The sequence below is a fragment of the Dermacentor variabilis genome, chromosome 5 (assembly GCF_050947875.1).
Source record: "Dermacentor variabilis isolate Ectoservices chromosome 5, ASM5094787v1, whole genome shotgun sequence".
Lineage (NCBI taxonomy): Eukaryota > Metazoa > Arthropoda > Arachnida > Ixodida > Ixodidae > Dermacentor > Dermacentor variabilis.
In genome coordinates this window covers 6,985,411-7,005,929 of record NC_134572.1, presented here as the reverse complement: position 1 = coordinate 7,005,929, position 20,519 = coordinate 6,985,411, and the positions used below count along the sequence as shown (strand labels likewise).

At 48.5% G+C, this 20,519-nt stretch overlaps 2 protein-coding genes across 2 annotated transcripts; both read left to right on the top strand.

Moving 5' to 3' along the window:
* Positions 1 to 12,188: 12,188 nt before the first annotated feature.
* LOC142582128 (uncharacterized) lies at positions 12,189 to 13,705 on the top strand. Its single transcript, XM_075691525.1, has 2 exons — positions 12,189 to 12,764; positions 13,610 to 13,705. The coding sequence occupies exons 1-2, from the start codon at positions 12,189 to 12,191 to the stop codon at positions 13,703 to 13,705; spliced, it is 672 nt and encodes a 223-aa protein (XP_075547640.1).
* A 3,499-nt stretch (positions 13,706 to 17,204) lies between these two features.
* Positions 17,205 to 19,161, top strand: LOC142581785 (uncharacterized). Its single transcript, XM_075691235.1, has one exon. The coding sequence runs from the start codon at positions 17,222 to 17,224 to the stop codon at positions 19,145 to 19,147; it is 1,926 nt and encodes a 641-aa protein (XP_075547350.1). The 5' UTR covers positions 17,205 to 17,221; the 3' UTR covers positions 19,148 to 19,161.
* The last annotated feature ends 1,358 nt before the right edge of the window (positions 19,162 to 20,519 follow it).

Sequence of the window (20,519 nt, the reverse complement as noted above, 5' to 3'; positions counted from 1 at the left end):
CCCTTCCACAGGACTGAACAACGCGCTGCAGCCAGTAAAATGCGGCAATGCCGTCTCGGTGCCTCTGGGCGCTGCCAGCACACATTTAGGTGCGCTTCCCAGCAAAGCAAGCACGGTGCGCTTCCGTGCTGTAGCGGACGACACGAAGCACCGCCTCCAGTCTCTTGTGCGCCTGCGCCGCATTGTTTCGATGCGCGACCGCGCCGGATGCGCTGACGCTCCGCGGAGCGCAGCCACGCTTCGCCGCGTTCGCACATATTTTGAACGACCCTGTACGTCGGACGTACTTGTCATATATTTGTAATTGCCGAAGCACGCTGGACTGATCCACTGTGAGCTTTCTTAGGTGCACGTTGCATGCGACGAGAGTGTGCTATACGCCTAGTTCCCCACGCACATGCATACTTCGTCCCAAACAACTACAAGCCCACCAGATCTGCACTGCATGGCCACGCTGGTACACAGAATTTCGCACACTCATATCTGCACCAGCGAACGACAGGTACTTCATTTGTTTCAGCGTTCCACCGAGCTATGCGTCCAGAGCTCAGCGCTTTGTGTTTGTGATCTCTTATTGGGCCTTCTACTCTCAGTTAGAAGGATTAACTAAGTACGACGACCGTGTCATGACCACGTTAATGTCAACAGCAGCAACATCGTCTGCGGTGTGATAGCGCCTCATCACGTAAATAATTATGCATGGCAAATGCGAGCGTTGAACTCAGGCGCGAGTGCTGTGGAAAATAAGACCTCGTAAAGATAGCATGGCTTAGTGCACGGGCTGCGCGCGTCGCAACGGAGCACGCCACAGCGCGAGGACAGGCACGACAGCATCGTGGCCTTTGCATAATTACGGGGCAGCGTAAGCCTTTGAAAGGGCAGAAATCTTCATTTTTCGCCGTAGATATCCAAACCTGTACAAACGAGCTGTCTAATTCCGACAGCAAAATTCATCTCAATATACGACGGCCCGTGAGAGCAGCACTGACACCGCACATTGTACCTGAGCTGTCTTAGGTGGGTGGGTGAGTACGTTCTCTGCCACTTCTCATTCTTTTTTTATTTCATAAATTTTATATCTGCGTTCTTCGCGTATAAGGCCACTACTTTAGTAAACGTTCTTATTCTCTCTCTCTCTCTCTCTCTCTCTCTCTCTATATATATATATATATATATATATATATATATATATATATATATATATATATATATATATATATATATATATGATTTAGCGAATGGGCAGAAAACAAATGATCGTTGTCCCTCTTGGTACATTTACATTCGATTGGTCACTTTCGAGCGCTAGAAGCGTTCTCGCCTTCGAGCTGGGAGTGCGACCTAGATCCGACACAATTTCAATCACGTGGCCCTTCGATTTGTCTGGAATACGCTCAACGTTTGGTTTGGACGTGCTTTCTCAGGCTGCGATATCGAGAGGCATCGTTGCAAGCCCAGTCAGTATAGGAACCAGTCGAATGTGCCATTAGTTTCGGAGATACTTCCTGCACGAAATATTGATGCTGAACAACTCGTATATATGTGGCCTCAGATTTACATTTTTTCCTTCGATGCACCAAAGCTGTGGACATCTTGATAAACTTCTTGAGTGCCTTATGTAAGTTTTCCTTTTTTTTTGCTTCGCATCTGCATGAGGTATATGCTAAAACAGAAGCTTAAGCGTTCAGCTTCGTGAGTCGGCGAGTACGGCTTTTGCTTCTGTCATGTTATCAATGCAGGTAGCATACACACCTGTAGCTGATTAGTTCACAAGAAACGGGTGTCTCGCGCAATGTGCAATGATTGAGCTGTAGAGAATAGACGCCAAACGTGAGGACGCAAAGCCGTGGATTTGTGCAAGGACGTCAGACCGGCGTCAACAGATAAGCAGAAAACAAAGCGACATTGATTTTAAGTAAAATGGACTAAGGATGAGAGGACAAGTGAAACAACCCATAAAACTTAAAACCGCATTATTATTTTAGATACTGGAGGAGAAATCGAAGTTGCGTGGGCGCATACCAATGGAACTTTCAGGCTCATTTTCAAGGTGTTTGTTACTACTGTTTATTCTATGGTGTATCCCATCGCAACACACTTCGGATCTCAATTGTTACCAGAGCCACCTTCTGCTACATTTATCGAGTATTTGTGAGTCTGTCAATCTGGCTCGATATGTCCCACAATATGAACAGTTACTGAGAGGCTGATCTACTCAACGGTTATTCAAGATGTCACAGTGAGAAAAAATGGAACCCTTATGACGCGGTGGGATTACGCCTAGCACCTGAGAAATTTTAAACTTTATTTTTCATTAAAGAGGTTGTCACATAGTCTAGGGTGTTGGCGGCCACATCCCGCGCTAATCGCCGGTCGTCTTCAATAAAGTTTTCACTCACTCATTGAAGAGCTGCCAGTTGTTGGGGGCTAGATACGACAGCATACATACATATCATGTGATTCATGAAGCGCTCACAACGAGGACAAGAAGACATGCACAAGACATGCGCAGATACCTACTACATTGACGCGAGCGTTGACGCGATAAAGTGCCGTGTGCAGTTCTCCGCTCCGTTCCCAGCCCCAAACCGCTCATGGAGACATCGTCCTTGATCGACGTCAAGTAGAGGTTGAATCGCCTTCCAACTTTTTTCTGGGTCATTGTAAATGAGAGTGTCACCATGGACAGACTTGGCAAAGCATCAGACTCAGCCTTCAAAGCGTCTTTCTTTTTCTGGATCATTAGGGATGAGAGCGCGTTAATAGGGCTGTCCGGCTATCATCTTTCACCCGGGAGAGGTCGGATCCCCTGTCCCGCGGTATGTGACGCATGCCGAGGTTGCTTCTCTTGCAATAAACAATAGCTATGTACTATAGTACTAACAGCGAAAAATGTTACAAAAGTTAGATGAAATAATACGTAGGCTGAATGTTTCTACTCAAGTGATACGTACCGACCTAAGTTATGACTTGCGTCAATGTGCTCCATTTGATCGGATAAATGCTGACCCCCCCCCCCCCTTTTCTTTTTTTGCTTTTTGTGCCGCGTGAAAAACGAGAAAAATTTTCTTTCCCCTGTGCTGTGCGGTCGACGGACGCTGAAAACGAAATCTGTCCGTTAGTCATTCCATTGCAGACGTTGTGATGATAGCGACACTGGCCTTGTAACGCTGCCGGAAAGAGGGTGATTGGGAGAAGAAAGGAGTTTATTGCGCTGCATTTACTAACAGATAAAGTTTCCAATACGGCGGCATGAACCGCAAGATGAATGCGTACCAACTAGATCAGTTTTCAATTCTAATGCATGCACACATGCATACAGTTAAGTGAGTGAAGTTTCCAAAAAAATGCTAATCGCATTAAAAAGAGAATCAGGGAAAGTTCACTACAGTTTCTGCAGCGTTGGCTTACTTCAAGCACTCCGAAGCAGCTCGTTTACTAAATGCACGAGTCATTTTCCATGCATACTCCAATAAGTCCCATTTCACATAAATATTAGGTCATTATCTATTACAATAAATCTCATATCGTATTGTACAAGTGCTTCAGTTAACTTAAGCCAAGTATTAAAACGAACAAACATCGACGTATTGTTCTGAGCCATATGAAGCACGTCATTATATTTTTTTCCAATCGGTCAGGCCGGGTAATTAGCAAAGATTGCCTAATTAACCTTTTCAATAGTAACTCTAGCGAACACTCTTCAATACAAAAGTTGTAGCGCTTGCTCAGAAACACTGGATTATTTCATCTATGCTAAGATAACTACCCTGTTAAAATTTTTTCCATCATTTTTCCAACGCGAAATTTAAAAGAAATATACCAGGTTACTACCGGCTATGGCGCAGCGCTTTTAGTGTCCTCAAACGAAAGTTGAATGAAATAGAAAAGGCTGCTCCACGCACAAAGATTGATTGAACAAGGAAGGAAGGAATTTGAACAAGGGAAGGAAGGAAGGAGGAAATAAAGAGAGAAGGCATGTATGTTAACCAGGAGTGCAGCTGTCAGTGACTGAGATAGACGTACGTTAAGCGACAAAAGGGGCGTATCGTTGTAACAAAATAATTCAACGAAAAAGCGGGCACCATGTGCGAATGCGATATTGGACTGGAAGCAGCATTTGACACAGCGCAGACATTTTTTACAATGAAGCTGTTTATGCAGACCCTGTGCAGTCGTTGTCGGACTTCGCTAAAAAGGGGCCACATAACCTAGCGGGAGAGGAAAAGGGGAGCTCAACAGGGGGAAAGGGATTGGAGTGACCCTTTTCCTTCTGTGAGAATGCTAGCTTATAGGCGTAGTGCACCGCCTATAGAGGCACCACTGATAGCCACCTAGCGGGCGCTTCCAACAGTAGGCCTGGGAGCAGTAGCAGGCGACAAACCTTTGCAGCAAAGGTGGCTGAAGTTCACGGCTGCAATTTCTCCTTTGTTCGGGTGCCAGAGTGCTTCTTCTGCGGTGACCGCTGTAGGGAAGACTCTGGCCTCTGTGGGAGTGGGTATGAACACGATGTTGAAGTTCAAGTTCAAGTTTATTTTTCTTCTAGTAGAGACTAGAAACGTCCTCCCGGGCTAAAAGGTGCCGTCAGCAGCTTGACTGAACCCAGGAGGCGTTATACATGGCAGCGCGATAACAGTAACCTTTTTGGTACAAGAAAACTTAAGCAGAAATTTACTAAACATGAACTAAACATAAATTTGAAAACTCAGATACATGTTTATGACAGGATATGTAAGAATCAACAAGACATTTTTGTACAAATAAAACAAAAAAGGCAAAAAAGAAAACATGGTCATTTATATGCATCGTTATACATGAATATATATGTTACAGGTTAACGAAATACATCTTCAACTCTTTACGAGAGAATTTATTAACGTGAACATGATTATTTAGAATTTTCGGCAAATTGTGTTTAATAGATTGTAACTTATACTCGGTGCGAAAGCACGGTACAAGCCAAGGTTTAGGGTTTCTGAGATGCACAGGTTTGTCATGGTGTTGCAAGGTCGCTAGTGATGTAAGAAAATCTCTCCATACTTTCCTTGCAAAATAAAATATTTGTAAAAGACGATATTCGTAGTATCGATCTACCCATATGATTTGGTATGTTTGTGACAATGTTTTTGTTGTTGATCGGGCTTCAATATTAGCAATGTGTCGGAAAAGCGCCTTTTGTAATATAACTATTTTATTTATGTTAGTTCGTGCTGTGGTTGCCCATACTAAACTGCAATAATTAAATTGCGAGGTGAACAATGCACGATAAATTTGTAGCTTGGCTTTTGTCGGCATGTAAGCTCTACAGCGAGATAGTACACCGGCGAGGGCAGAAAACTTGTTTCGAAGGTTATTAAAATGAGCATCCCAACTCAAATGACATGAAAATATTACTGCAAGTATTTTGTGCTAATTAACTAGTTCTATGTGTTTGCCTAAATAAGTGATTGAATGTTCCAACTTAAAAGGTTTGTTTCTGGCTCTGAAAAGAATAGCTTTCGTTTTAGTGGGGTTAATTCTGATCACATTTGAATGTGACCAATCAGATAGTTTCATTAGCAATGCATTACACCTGATAATTAGTTCGTTTGCGTCTTTTCCACAGAATAGTATAGTGCTATCATCCGCATATATAAAGAAATCAACTGTAGGATCTATATTTACTAAGTCATTAATATATAAGTTAAATAATAGTGGGCCCAAAACACTCCCTTGCGGCACTCCATTTTTAAGTGTTAAGAAAGAAGATAGGATGTTGTTAATACATACACACTGAGTTCTATTTCTGAGATATGATTCCATTAAAGTGAGTGGATGTCCGCGTACTCCATATATTGATAGTTTATATTTAAGAATGGGGTCATGACTGATGCAATCGAATGCCTTGCTAAAATCAATGAAGAGCCCGAGGGCGAATTCTCCGTTGTCTATGCTTTGCGCAATACTTTCTTTCAAGGATAAAAGGGCGGCTTCCGTAGATCTACCTTTTCAAAAACCAAAGTGTGAGTTTGTTACATCATGTCTGTCTAGAAACTTTGTTATGCGCGTTGCAATAATTTTTTCTAGCCCTTTGGAAAAGATGGGTAGGACAGATATTGGTCTATAGTTACATGTTTGTATAGCACAGATACTTTAGCTCGTTTCATGCCGTCTGGGAAAGTCGCCGATTCTATTGCTAAATTGAATATATGGACCAACGTGCAGATAAATGGTAAGTGATGTAAGACATATTTTATTGGCTTAATTTGTAAATTGTCAATATCCAATGCATTGCTGTTATCAAGATTTTTTATTGTTGTAAACACCTCATGTTCGTCAGTTGGCTCCATAAATATAGTTTCTGAAACACATTTATCTAGTGAATACATGACTTGGGAGTCATAGTTGTGACTCCCAAGTCATGTTACCAGTGTTTGGGACAACCCGGTCCACACGCGTGCCAGGTGCGTCCCGCAGACAAACGCCACGAACCCCATTTACACGAAGTAGAGCTCAAGTTAAGTAGCCGCCTAATTTTGTTGAGTAATGCGATTTCTCGTTCGTTTCTTTTTGTATTCTCAACTAGCCGTAATGCTGCTTCTGTACCTCAATAATAAGCACCCGTCGTTAATGCAGACTCATATCGCAAACAAATCCGCACGGATGTCTGAACTTGCCGTTGTGATCTTTCTGCCGATGAATACATGCGACACCGCCGAATAAGTGCAGTCAAATCCACCTCAAGAAGAGTAATTGCGAATTTATTGATGGAAACACGTACACTAGTCAACGAAGTCGCCAAACAGAAGGATTAATAAGAGCGCGTGTTGGCGCTGTACCGCCGATGCAATTCTGCTGCATACGCCGATGAACTGCCGTTCCCGCTGCAACTTTTGCAATTTCAATTTCCCCAAGGAAGCTGCTTGGAAACGTACAAAGCTAAAGCCTAATTAACTTTTCAGTAGCTTTTTCTTTAAATTTTACTAGAGAGATGTGCCACATGGTATATATAAAGGCCTGCAGAGCAGCGCCAGTCAAAGTAGATGAGCGCTGGCGGCAAGGCCGGGTTTAGTCCTCTGCGGCGTAAGCATAATAAGAGACAATTCAGTTGAGTACAAAATTCACATGCAAAAAGGGACTACGCTGTGAAACAAACAAATCGCTTGGCGTGTTAAGTCTGCTCAGACAGCATCGAGGTATGATGACTTCCCAAACGTGACGCGAACTTTTACGTGAAAATGGAACAAAAATACCATATGCAGCAACTATTAGCAATTCTCGCCCTGAGCTACCTATTTTCTAAACATATTAAAAAAAAACATTATGTCTAAGGTGCCCTGGGGGTGAAAAGAATAAAGCTGTTAAAGAAGCACTTACTAGGTATCATTCCGATAAGACAGCGTGATTTAGGCCATTTGAAAACGAGGCAGGATGAAAACCTCCCACGTAAAAAAAAAAAAATCAACAGTTATGCATGAAGCAACAGTTCAACATGGTTGAAGTCACACATAAAATAGATGCAAACACATAAAGTGCGCGACAGCTGGTGCGAAGATATACCGGGTCGCATAAAACCAACAATTTCAGTTCTTGCAAGCTTCAGTAGCTTTAACGTAAACCCGCCGTGGTTGCTCAGTGGCTATGGTGTTGGGCTGCTGAGCACGAGGTCGCAGGATCGAATCCCGGCCACGGCGGCCGCATTTCGAAATGCGAAATCCGGGGGCGAAATGCGAAAACACTCGTGTACTTAGATTTAGGTGCACGTTGAAAAACCCCAGGTGGTGAAAATTTCCGGAGTCCTCCACTACGGCGTGCCTCATAATCAGAAAGTGGTTTTGGCACGTAAAACCCCATAATTCATTCAGCTTTAACTAAGAACACAATGCGCTCGTGCAGTCGTGCTGCGCTAGCGCAATGCGTTAAAGAACTTAATGAGAGCAGCATTCCGGGCAAGTTGGTAATCCATTGCTTAAATGATATTGGTGTGTCGTCTTCTTTCACGTCCGTGTCGTTTTTTATGTCGCGCAATATCATTTAAGCAGCGGTAAAGAAGCGACAAACGGCATTCAGAACTTTACCGAAACGCCTTTAAACCGCATGCTGCACTGCAGACGAACTTCGTCGCTTGCCCGTCTAAATATGATCGAGTGGAAAAGACACGAAACGACAAAGGAAAGGATGACAAGAAATTTCCCGCCGAATGGAGGTCCATTCCTCGCTACCGTTGCTCCCGCTAATGAGGCTTTGCGGGGAATGATTAGAACCGTATCGCCGACACGTTTTCGCCGTTATTTGAGCCCCCTCCCCCCCCCCCCCCCCCTTCAACAATTCTTCGACATTCCTTGAAGCTTTGGCCACCACACACACATGCGAAGGGTGTTACTTATTTTGCTCTGAAAGCGTGAATAAGACAGAGAAGCACGATCAATGACGCAGCAAACTACGGCGCGCGGCTCGCTCCTCTCCCGTGTGTTCTGCGCAAGGCCGACACCAGTGGCGCGTCCATCGGCGCGCACTACGCGCATACGCGAATCTTATGCCGTTGCTACACGGGGAATTTTCGGCGATCGAGCCAAATCGGCATCGAATTTATCGACGATTGATTCCACCCGTCCGCGAAAGAAACAAATGTTATGCTGGCCGTTTGCGGCCGACGAACAGTGCCCAGCGATCGAAGCGCGGTACCAAGCACTGCCGGCAGCCACGTCATTCGTCGGACCAATCCAACCAATCGTCAAAACGATTGCAGCGCCCGCATCTCCAGTGGTGAGCCTTGCGCCCAATATACGGAGCTTTGGGTTAGTGGTTTCGCACATTCCGTCCCAGCTGCAACTATATATGGAAAGACTGCGAGTAGTGGCGTGCTCCTGAAGAAGCTGCCTACCGCGAGCGTCAGAGAGTTGGCTCAAGCCAAACCTTGCTTTTATTACTGGCGCGCAAAAAAGGGGCGGAGCAACTTGCACGTAAAAAAAAAAAAAAAGAAGCACGGCAGAACACAGGCGGAAACCTCGCGCAAAAAAATAAAAAATAAAAAAGAAGCGCTCGAAGCACCACAATAAACAAAAAGGAAAGCACTCCTGAAGCATGCTCACCACGCGAAGCACGCAAAAGCGAAAATGAGGTACTGTAATGGTCGAGCAAAAGATTTACAATAAAGACTGCTTGCGAAGTTTGACTTGCATGGTGCAGCACTCGGCTTGGCTGTTCCACCTTCTTCCCGGACTGGAAGCGGCGGTGACTCTCTCTTTTCGGACCATTGAAGAAACACGATGGAGGGGGCGAGGCTGGTAGTGTGATGAAGGACGGAGATAAAAGGCATGCTGCCTGAAATAATTCGACGTTTCTGAACAAGCGCTACGACTTTCGCATTTGAGATTTTTCGCTAGAGTTACTATATTAAAAAAATGAATTAAGCAATCTTTGTTAATTACCCAACTTGGTGGATTGGAACAAATATCACGAGGTGTTCCATTTGGCTCAGAACAATACTGCGCCAATTATACACGCGTAGCGTTCTTGCCTCTGTTTTTATACTTGGCCCAAGTTAGCTGAAACACACTGTACAATCATATGCATTGGTCCGCAACAAATTTGCTTATTAGTATTCAAAATTTTGAACATTCGCACAATTGTAGCAATAATATTAAGGGATGGTTTTGTATTATTAATAATAACGGAAGGACGGTTCTCTCGTTGGGTAAGCATAGAAATGCTCACGCATTAAAATAAAACGCAGTCACAGAGAGGAGACGGGAAAAAAATATCAGCAGATCGCACGCCCTGTGGGAATCGACGTTATGCGAAGCAGTGTGCGGTTAACCTACTGAGTTAAAGAAATGACCATGAGAGCATCAAGACGTAGGCGGCTGTTTCATGACCTACATGACACGCGTCATGGTATTCATGCCGTGACCTATCATTTATGTTCGTCATACGCTCTTGTCATACTATGCAAATTTTGGTACATACCAAGTTAACGAAATGGCCATGAGAACACCAAGGCGTTGGCGGCCAGATAGATGGTCTCAAAGTGGCAAATATTTGACAAGAAATGTTTTGCATTTAAAACGAAAAAAAAACTCGGTGCCTTTGCACTCTGTGAAGAAAGGCGACCAGCGAAGCTGTGTTTATAGGTCCCTTAATGGAGAACGGCACCTCCGCCGCGGGTCGGCCCTATATTGCACTACCTTTGGTATCGGCCCACGTATTGGGAGCGCTTAACGCCTGCTTCACCTCCGCCGCGGGTCGGCCCTATATTGCGCTACCTTCGGGGTCAGCCCACGTATGGGGTTAACACCTGCTACAACTCCGCTGCAGGTCGGCCCGACATTGCACTATCTTCGGGATCGGCCCACTTATGGGGAGTGCTTACCGCCTGTTTCACCTCCATCTCGGGTCGGCCCGGTATTGCGCTGTCTTCGGGATCGGCCCGCGTAAGAAAAATTGTTGATCTATGGGCGGTCGCGATCTGCTGTAAAAACGAAAAGGGGGCAAACGGCTCGTCTTATGTTCACATATGAGCGTTGGTTCACGTCACTGAAATTCCAATCTCCTCTTAGCCACTTAATTCCACCGCTTCCCACTGCGGGTCCTGTCCTTCTGGGCGAAAGCCCATCGCCATTGCCGGCGCTTCGCTGTCGTCGGCGACCCTACCAGGGCCGGTGGCTCCGGGGCTGGCAAAGTTCGTCGGTGCTGGAGGCAGAATCACAGGATACTCCATAACAATGTGACTTATTTCCTCGGAGCTGTTGCACAGAGGGCAAGTTGGGTCAAGGCTCCTTGTGAATTTGGAGCTCAGTGACTGTTTTCGGAGGACTCCGCTTCAGGCTTCGCTCAACAGGCCAGTGCCTCTGGAATTTTCGTCTATGGGCTCCTTCTCTATGGCCATCTTTTAGGTACAGTAGATGGACATTGCTGTTTTCAGTAGTGCAGTTTGCCGGAGACCATGCTCGACTTCGGCTTATTTTCTGCCGGTGGTGCGGAGCCGAAAGCATAACTGGATCCACTCGGTATCGTTCGGTAAGCCTTCTCGTGCGCGCCACCCACTTCGTGTTGAGGCACCGCAGATGTAAATATTTGAAGGTTTTTCGAGCCCATCCGCCTTCCGGCAAAGCAGCAAGCCGACGCTCGTAGGCTAGTTTTGTCACTGCCTCTGGGGCCTTAAAGAAAGACCAACCAAGGTCGCCTTGTATGGCTTCGTTAGGTGTGAAGCCGTGCGCGGCCAGCTTCACGCTGCCTGGTTTCGAGCGCTTGTCTCATCGACGATGAGAGGCAGGCGACGGACCTGCTGAAGGTGAACCCAGGCACCACCACTGCCTTCCAGAGAGCACGCTTATGGTCGCAAATCTGTTTAAAAAAAAGCACGACTTTCCAGAAATGCCCTGTGGGTGACAGCCTTCGCCAGGAGCTCTTCTTCATATCTAAAAAGGTAAAGTGTCCGAAGAAATACATTTGCGTTCCAGTTACATTTTTGAAGAAAGCGCTGTTTTATTCATTCAAGCACAAAAGTAACTGGAAAACCAATACAGTTCGTCGGATACATTGAAAATAAATATCTCGAAACTGGTGCAGTCCTCAGAAATCGTTCCAAGCGAATACGCCTTGCGAACTCACCGGCAATAACTCGTAGATTGAAATAGCGGTCGAAATGGTAATAATTCAGAAGTTAATTAACGTAATTATGCTAATTAAGTATTTTGATATATCGTAGAAGTAATGGCCGCGTGATCGAATAATTTAGATCAAGGATTATAATTGTGCTATCTGCCACAGGCAAGTTTAAGAACCTGCTGCAGTTAAAAAAAACTTGTATAATAATCACGAGTAGATATGATTACTATGTAAATACATGTTCATGCGAAATAGTCTGTCTGCCTGCCTGTCTGTCTGTGCAGAAAGAAATAGCCTACACATTTATACGAGGTTAACCAAATATATAAAAAGGTTAATTTTAAGGGTACAAGAACAGACTGGGGCATCTAACATATTGTTTGAAAACCGCTTATTGATAAAAAGAAGTAACTGTAGAATGGCGTAGAAGATGGGTGACCATCAGTACATATGGTTGATTATTCCGTGCGAATGGAGCAGACAGGGTTCTCAGTTTACCTGTGTCAGTTAGGCACGCCTTGAGAACAAATTATTTTTCTTTATTCGCACATTTTTTGCGTTTAAATATACGGCGCAGGTTCGGACGGTTGTGAATTGACATGACCAGTCCCAGACAACTCGCTGCTGCATCACTAGCGTTACCGTTTACGCAAAGCGGTGTGCCGAAGGTTTATGACGAGGTCAGAGGACCCGACCGACAAGCCACGGCCGAGCTGCCCAAGGCTTGGCAGGCGTCATTTTCTCCATGTTTCAGTGAAAACGACGCGAGAGACCACCAGTACTTGGACGTTGGCTGCGGGCCCGGCAACTTCACGCGGAACCACCTGTTGTCCCGGTGCCCTACGACGCTGAAGAGGCTCGTGGCTTCGGACAACTCAGAGGCCGTGCTGGGCTATGCGAGGACGGTCCACGCCCACCCAAAGATTGATCACCGGTTGCTGGACATCGCTGCTGACGACGATGTGTCTCGGTTCATCGCCGAGGAGGGTCGCTTCGAGCGGGTCTACTCCTTCCTCGCGTTTCACTGGATACAAAAACGGGGAGCTGCGCTGAAGAACATCGAGCGCCTGATGACACCTGGTGGCGAGTGCCTCGTTATATACAATCCCTACCCCGGACCGGCACCGCTCTACCGGGCACTATTGGAAAGCAAGTCATGGGCCAAATACGATGATGTGAGTAAAACGATGATGTTATACCAAGCCATGGGTACAAGCGAAGTGCCGCCACTCTTACATCTTTTTATTGGTATGTACACGTTAAGCAGAATACACAGATCTGCAGAGAGTTTACAAGAAATTTGAGACGTTTGAGGCGGATAGCCAACGAGCACTTCTGCTCATTTTTTGTTTAGTGATGGCCTCAAGAAGGTAGTGGGGAATGTGCACGAATGTTTTGCTGGCCTCCTCGAGACGTCTTCACTTTTCAATGGAAGAACTGATGGTTTAGTACTTCAAAAAGAACTCGTAATATTTGCCTAGATGTGAAAGCAACAATGCCTAATTTGATTCAAGCTGTCACTTACTCTGCAAATATTTTGCTGTTTTCCTCACTTTCAAAAGGGAAACTTTTCTTTGCGAACTTCAACGGGTTTCGTGACCGTGGGTACTGCGGCTTGGCTGCTCTCTTGCCGAATAGGCCAACCAATCACAGCGGAGTACGCCCACCGCGCGCGCCGTTGGGCTCCTTGCACCACCACCAGATAGCGCTCGCCTCCGCGCATCCGTGGGTATGTGGGAAGGTACGTAAAGTATGTGTTGGGGTATGTGGAAAGGTGTAATGGCTCCAGGGGTTACATTTGAAAATGCGCTTGTTTGCTTGAAGTCATGGGCACAATTAGCACTCGATGGCAACCAAAGATCAGTGGGACGCCTCGTACTGGGCGCCCACGGGAAGAGAGAACGCTGTTGGCGCGTCGGCGGTTACGAACGCGCTTAACCTCGGCTCCGCCAATGATTGTCTCTAATTGCGGTCATTCAACCCGGATCTCGCAAATTTTGGTACCTTCGTCTCCGTGAAGATCAGCGGCACAAGTGGACACCACTTTCATCAAGGTGGGCCCATTTTTGACGAATTCCTGAGTGCTCGAAGATTTCGCCGACCGCCGCACCGCTAGGCCTAACGGCGGTGCGGCGTCATTCTGGTGCGGCGTCCGCCAGCCCCGGCCGGAGACTGCCCGGCAATGGCGGCTCCGAAGACTGTGACTGGCTACGATCCTGCTTCTATGCAAGTCGTACGCATGGATACTGCTCAACTCGAGGACCTTCCACCATCCGAAGAAGAATATTTGGACGACATGGTCCGCATATGGCGACGCAAGCAGAAGCCTCACGTTCCCAAAGTCGCCGGTGCGGCCAAGCAGCAACAGACGCCGGTTCGCTCCGCGCATGCTGCGCACGGGAACGCGGCTAGCGCGACCTTGAAAGGCGGAGCCCGCAAGCCCCAATGGCGGCCGCACCACTCATCGTGGTGCTCACGCCATGCACAACATTGGATCTGAAGGCGACCTTCGTTCCAGGCCAAGCCGGAGTTGCGGTGCGCAACCTCATACGTGACTGTGGAGAGGTGGACCTCTCTGTATGGCCTGTGTGGGATCAAAATGTGTTAGTGTGTGGACTGAACTCAGTGCCCGCCGCCGAGAGGCTCCTCGGGGACGTCACGCTGGTGGTCGGGGACCGCCAGCTCCCATTCCGTGGACACGCCATAGCCTCGGGTGACGTCTGCAAGGGGGCCATTAACATCGACCCCAACGATACATCTGTCTCCCTTAAGCAAAAGCTGAGGTGGAGGCACGGCGAGATTCTCTCCGTGAGGAAACTGGGCGACTCTAACGTCGCAGTGGTCACCCTCGAAGGGAAGAGGGTGCCCCGTCAAATCTACTGCAGCGACCAGGGCATTCCTGTAAGACTTTATAAGAAGACGATCCCCGCCTGTGACTGCTGTGGCACGGTGGGGCACCGGGCTGACGTCTGCCCGAATCCACAGTCAGGACGCTGCGGCCGCTGTGGCTTTCAAGTGGCTACCACTTCCGAGGGCCCTGCTGAACATGAGTGCATCCCTCGTTGCCTCATCTGCGGGGGCAACCACCTCACCGGTGCTGCCGGCTGTATCGGGAAGTACCGGCAGCCTATCAAACCGAGGACTCCACCGACCAACGCCAGGCGGAAGTCGGCTCCCAAGCAGGCTCCACCCACCAATGTCAAAAACAGGAAGTCTACCACTACGACGGGCAAGTCTGGACAAGTCAAGACGAACGCGAAGTACGGGACCAGGACGAAGGCGCCGACTTTCAACGCTGGGGATTTCCCGTCCCTGGAAAACGCCCAAACCAAGGTGAGCGGTTGGGTTAGGGCTGTCTCCGGGCCTCCCTCCCCCTTCCCAATCGAAGCCGCCCTACAGCGGTAAAATGCTGAACTCAGGCGCCAGACCGAAATTCTAGCTAACAAAATACAAGAGCTAGAGGCAAAATTGGCCAGGCTCACGGAGCCTCGGGCACAGGACGGGCCTTCGGAGCCCATGCAGCAAGCTGAGGTGGCAGACCAAGATGACAGGGCCTCGGCCACGTGAGAACTATCTAGCGTCTCGCAGTGCTCGGGCAGCACAACTGTCGAGCGCATGCCCATTGTAGAGCACCGTTTGGAGAATTTAGAACGCACAATTGCGGACATGCCAGGTAAAATTTTAGCAGACATCAGGGCTTCCTTCCGGGAACTCTGGGAACAACAGCTCCCGCACATTGTGCAGAGCATAACTCCAGCCGTGATTGACACTGTCCTGTCCACAGTACAGGAACGGGCTAGCGTCCAATTTAGGAACAGCCGCTCTCGCTCTCGTTCCCCGCGACCGGATTCGCGTAGGCGAAAGGTGGTCACTCGTCAGACCATAGGCTCCCAGGAACACAGTCCGGCTGCCGCCTCCCCGGAGATCGTGGTGCCTCTGTCTGAGGTGCCATCGCCTTCGGGGAGTGGGCATGCCCTTCACAATTAAAAACAACGTTCACTATGGCTATCCGACCCCAGCGGAAAGCCCATAATAAAGCCGTAGAAAAGAAATTCGAGATCATACAGTGGAACTGCAGGGGTTTTCGGAGCTGGAAGAAACGGTCGCACCTCCAGCTCTACCTGTAGTTCCTCGGTTCCGTGCCGGCGGTCCTGGCTCTACAGGAACCCGGCGTCGAAGCTAAATTCACTGGGTATAGTTCGTTTCAAGGATGTCCTACAACGTGCATCCTGGTGAACAAGGCGTACACCGCAGTCCCGGTCGATCTCGACTTGGAGATTGAACAGGAATACACCATGGTCAAGGTCCTGCCACTTAAGCGTCATTACCCGTCAATACATATTCTTAATATTTACTGCACCCCGCACAAGCAGCGCGTAACTTTCAACGAAATCTTCTACCGCGCGCTCAAATTGGCTGACAAGGAACCTCTCGTGATTGTTGGGGACTTCAACCCTCCCAGCCTTCATTGGGGATACCGCTTTGAGAAGGCCAGAGGACGCAAACTGGCGGAGTTAATATCCACACTTTGTCTCACGCTGCTCACGGATCCGGCATGGCCCACGCGCGTGGGCAATTCGCTAACGCGTGACACATGCCCTGACCTATCTCTCGCTAAGAACGCTAAAGATGCCGCCTGGGAGAACCTGGGGGACTGTCTTGGTAGCGATCACTGCCTTCTCCGGATCACTCTTCTGGCGAAGGCGGCTCGCAAAAAGTGGAGCAAGGCCAAATTGACTGATTGGCATAAGTTCAGAATGCAGGAGGTACCTCCCTTGCTCTTTTCCAGCGGTTACGCTGAGTGGGCAAAGCAATTACACACAATACAGCAACAACACGTTACGACAGTTCAGACTTCCGAAGACATCCCCGCAGTGGACAATCACCTAATGCACCTGTGGGAGGCGCGCCGAAGCCTTACCAAACGGTGGAAGAAGCAAAAGCTGAATCGGAAGCTTAAGACTCGCATTACCGAACTCACGGAGCAAGCCGCAGCGTATGCTGCCCAGCTCACGGACTCAAATTGGATAGAAAATACAATTTGGCAGCGCGTCAAATGAGCTCGAGAGGGACGTGGCGTCTCTTTCGCAGCCTCATTGACCCCACTCAGAAGAGAGGGGAGACGCAACAACAACTTCTGAGAGCTTTGCACGGGTACCAAGGCACGACAGCTCAACTCGCGGACACGCTATGCGACAGGTATCTCTGTCGCATAGAGGACCAGATTGGGCGCGAGTACGAGTACGCGGGCAAGCCTAATCCAGGTCTTGATGCCCCTTTTACATTCCACGACCTTAGGGCGGCTTTAGCTAAGATGCGCAGAGGTACGGCTCCGGGCCATGATCGCATAACAGTGAAACTATTGGCGAATCTTCCGGACTCGGCCTGCCTTCACTTGCTAGAGTACATTAATCAGATCTGGGACGGGCGTCCACTCAATCCTGATTGGAAGACCTCCTTGGTCACTTTCATCCCTAAGCCAGGCAAGACCGTAAATACCGACAACTTAAGGCCCATCTCAGTGCCTTCGTGTGCGGGCAAACTTATGGAGAAGATGGTTCGGGATCGCCTCTCTCCGTACATGGAGGCTAAGGGCCTCTTTGCAGATACCATGTTTGGTTTCCGCCCGCATATGTCTGCACAGGACTTCCTCCTCCAACTACATCGCGACATAATACGACCCACAGCCATGCGCCACAATGACAAGGCCATCCTTGCCCTCGATCTTAGGGGGGCCTTTGACAACGTTCGTCACGGCAGCATCCTGGCAAACCTGAGCACGACGGATTGCGGGCACAAGGCATTAGCCTACGTCAGAGATTTCCTCTCGAAGCGTCAGGCCCTCCTTAAGATCGAGGACGAGGAATATGGCCCATACACCATGGGCACACGGGGCACTCCCCAAGGAGCGGTCTTGTCGCCACTCCTTTTCAACATTGCCATGATGCAGCTTCCACAACAATTGGCCCGGGTGGAAGGCATCCAACACGCACTTTACGCGGACGACATAACAATTTGGACTACCGAAGGGAGCGTTGGGGAAATGGAGGACCGCCTCCAGCGGGCCGCCTCCATCGTCGATAGCTATGCTATCCACTGTGGTCTCCAATGCGCTCCTGCGAAATCGGAACTTCTTCACATTAAAACCAATCCCAAAGACAACACGAGTTTGCGTCTCTTTCTGATGGGAGGTCCTATTAGAGAGGTCGAGGAGATCCGGATCCTGGGTCTGTTCATCCATCACAGACTCAGCCGGGAATCCACTATCGACAAACTCAAACGCATAGGCGAACAGGTCGGACGTATGATCCACCGCGTTTCCAACAAACGCGGCGGGTTGCGGGGCAGGGACGCGCTTCGGCTCGCCCATGCCTTCGTAACCAGCAGGATCCTATACTCCGTACCCTACCTTCGAACTACAAAGAAACACGATGAACGCATCGAAGCCATCATAAGGAAGGTTACAAAGCGAGCTTTGGACCTCCCGGTGGCTACCTGCAACGCTAAGTTGTTGGCTCTAGGTGTGCTTAACTCCTACCAGGAGTTAAAGGAGGCCCACCTTGTGAACCAATACACGCGACTCTCGCAGACGGTGTCCGGGCGCCACTTGCTAGACCGCTTGCACATACAACACGAGTGCATTCCAGAGGAGACATGCAGGCTTCCAGAGCTCTGGCGTCACAAGCTCTGGGTCCCTCCACTCCCGCGCAACATTGACACGCAGACACATGAAGGCAGACGAAAGGCGCGCGCTCGGGCTCTCGAACGCCAATATGGATTAAAGCAGGGTGTATACTACGTTGATGTGGCAGGGCCGTCGCCCACTGGATTCTACACGGCTGCCGTAGTTCACCAGGACCAACGAGTTAACGGACTTTCCTACCGCGCTTTCAACTCCGCGCAGGCCGAGGAGGTTGCTATACCACTTGCCGCCTCGGACCCGAATTCGAAGGTAATCATCACAGATGCGCGCAGAGCCTGTGAGCACTACCTGGTGGGCGAGGTATCACCTTTAGCCTACCGCATTTTACAGCGAACCGTGAGGGAATCGGACCCCTCACCCAAACGCACTATTTGGACTCCGGGCCACCAGGGCCTTAGAGGTAACGAGGCTGCGGACGCGGCCGCCCGAGCGCTTACCCACCGGGCACCTCAACCAGACTCTTCCGGCTCAGAGATTAGACAACCGCTTCTGCGGTTCAGGGAAATTCTGGCAGACTATTGCGAACGTCATCGGCTTTTCCCGGTCCCTGCTAAGGGCCTGAGTAAGGCCGATGAACGAACACTGCGGCGCCTGCAGACAAACACCCTGTTGTGTCCTGCAATAGCAAAACATTTTGACCCAAAAGTTGATGGGCGATGCCCTCACTGTGGGGAAGTCTCCGATAACTTTCACATGGTGTGGGCATGTCAGATGAATCCGTCCCTTCCCCCCAACCCTTCCCCCACTAGAGAGGCATGGGAGGCAGCCCTACTCAATTGCTCGGCGCTGGAGTCCCAAAGGGCTCTAGTCCAACGGGCGCGGGTAGCAGCTTCGTCCAGTGGGGTCCCAGACTAAGGACTCCACCTATGTAAAGGGCCATGTTCGGCCTGAAAACTCTCAATCCGTTGAATAAACGTTTTTCATCATCATCACGGGAAGACTACAAATGAAGCTGTGCAGGGTGGTATGGGCTTGACAAGCTTTTGGGTGAGGGAACCTCAGAGTAAAATTGATTTTGAAGAATGACCAAGGAATGTGAAAGAAAATGGGTGGCGAGAGTGTTCAGCTATTTATATACATGGAAAACATTGATCTACAATGGAGGAAAAGAACTAGTAAGCTTAGCAGCAAATATGCGACCGGTATGGTAAGCAACATGACAACAAAGTACGTGAAAGGCAGAGTAAAGGAGGCTGAGACAATCTCATGGGTAGCGGTAATGGAAAAGAATCCTGCTATGAGTAACTACCTTAGATGAAAAGCAAAATCATGAAAGAAACAATCCATGATAATTCAGAAGGGAGTGCCTTACTTTTAGAAGCAAACGCATAGAACGCATAGTTATAAAGCGAGGTACACCACAGAAGACAAAGCATGTGCTTGCTGCAGTAAAGGTAGGGAAACGATAGAACGTGTTTTATTAGAATGTGAAGATACCTACCCAGCTGTTGGATTAGGCTGCTTTAGCCTCCTTGAAGCCCTTGGGTTTAGGGATAGCTGAGGGAAAGTGAATATGTCCTCCATAGAAATTATTAAGAGGCGATTGGAGGTTTGGTGGCAGAAAAGTATGGAGGCCACAAACAACTGAGGCATACAAAGTTCCCAGCAGTGGCTTAGAAAGTTTGATGCTGCGAATTCATTGTGTGTGTGTGTTTTCTTTTTCAGAAATATATGTAACATTAAGCAAAATAAGGACAAGAGCGTGGTGGCGCAACCCACCATCCCGTTTCAAAAGGACGCTCATAGCATCCACCCGTCCACCCGCGGCAGCAGCGGCGTTGGCCGTGCGTGGAAAGCAAAAGAACCAGAGCTTGCCTTCGCGCATGCGCGGCTGCACGGTAATGAGGAGGCAAACACTTTTCGATAGAATGGATTCGAATTGCACTACCTACGCACACGCATGCTGCCTCTGAAACCATGATGCTTTGAAGGCGTCCATCGTACTCGCTAGTAGTCAGCAACACCTTTTAACGAAAGGCTGGTACAACTTGTGTGCGCGCGTGTGTGTGTGCGTGCTCGTGTTTTGACTCTCTATGCACTCATACACAGCTTCGCTGCATACAGATTCGAACTCGTTGGATCTGCTGCAATTCTTTTGGTAAGAAAAGAGAAGTCCTGACGATTTAGAAACACAGGCCTCTATTCGTTTCTAGGAGCTATCGCGCAACCTGGCACGAAATTCTTTACAGGAATATGGTTATTTCTTAGGACCGAGGACGACGCGCCC

Excerpts from the sequence above, each read along its gene's own strand:
- LOC142582128 (XM_075691525.1), top strand. The coding sequence starts at position 12,189 with ATGACCAGTCCCAGACAACTCGCTGCTGCATCACTAGCGTTACCGTTT. Across the intron at positions 12,765-13,609 it reads CATGGGCCAAATACGATGAT|ATCAGCGGCACAAGTGGACA; the intron begins GTGAGTAAAACG and ends GTCTCCGTGAAG.
- LOC142581785 (XM_075691235.1), top strand. The coding sequence starts at position 17,222 with ATGTCTGCACAGGACTTCCTCCTCCAACTACATCGCGACATAATACGA.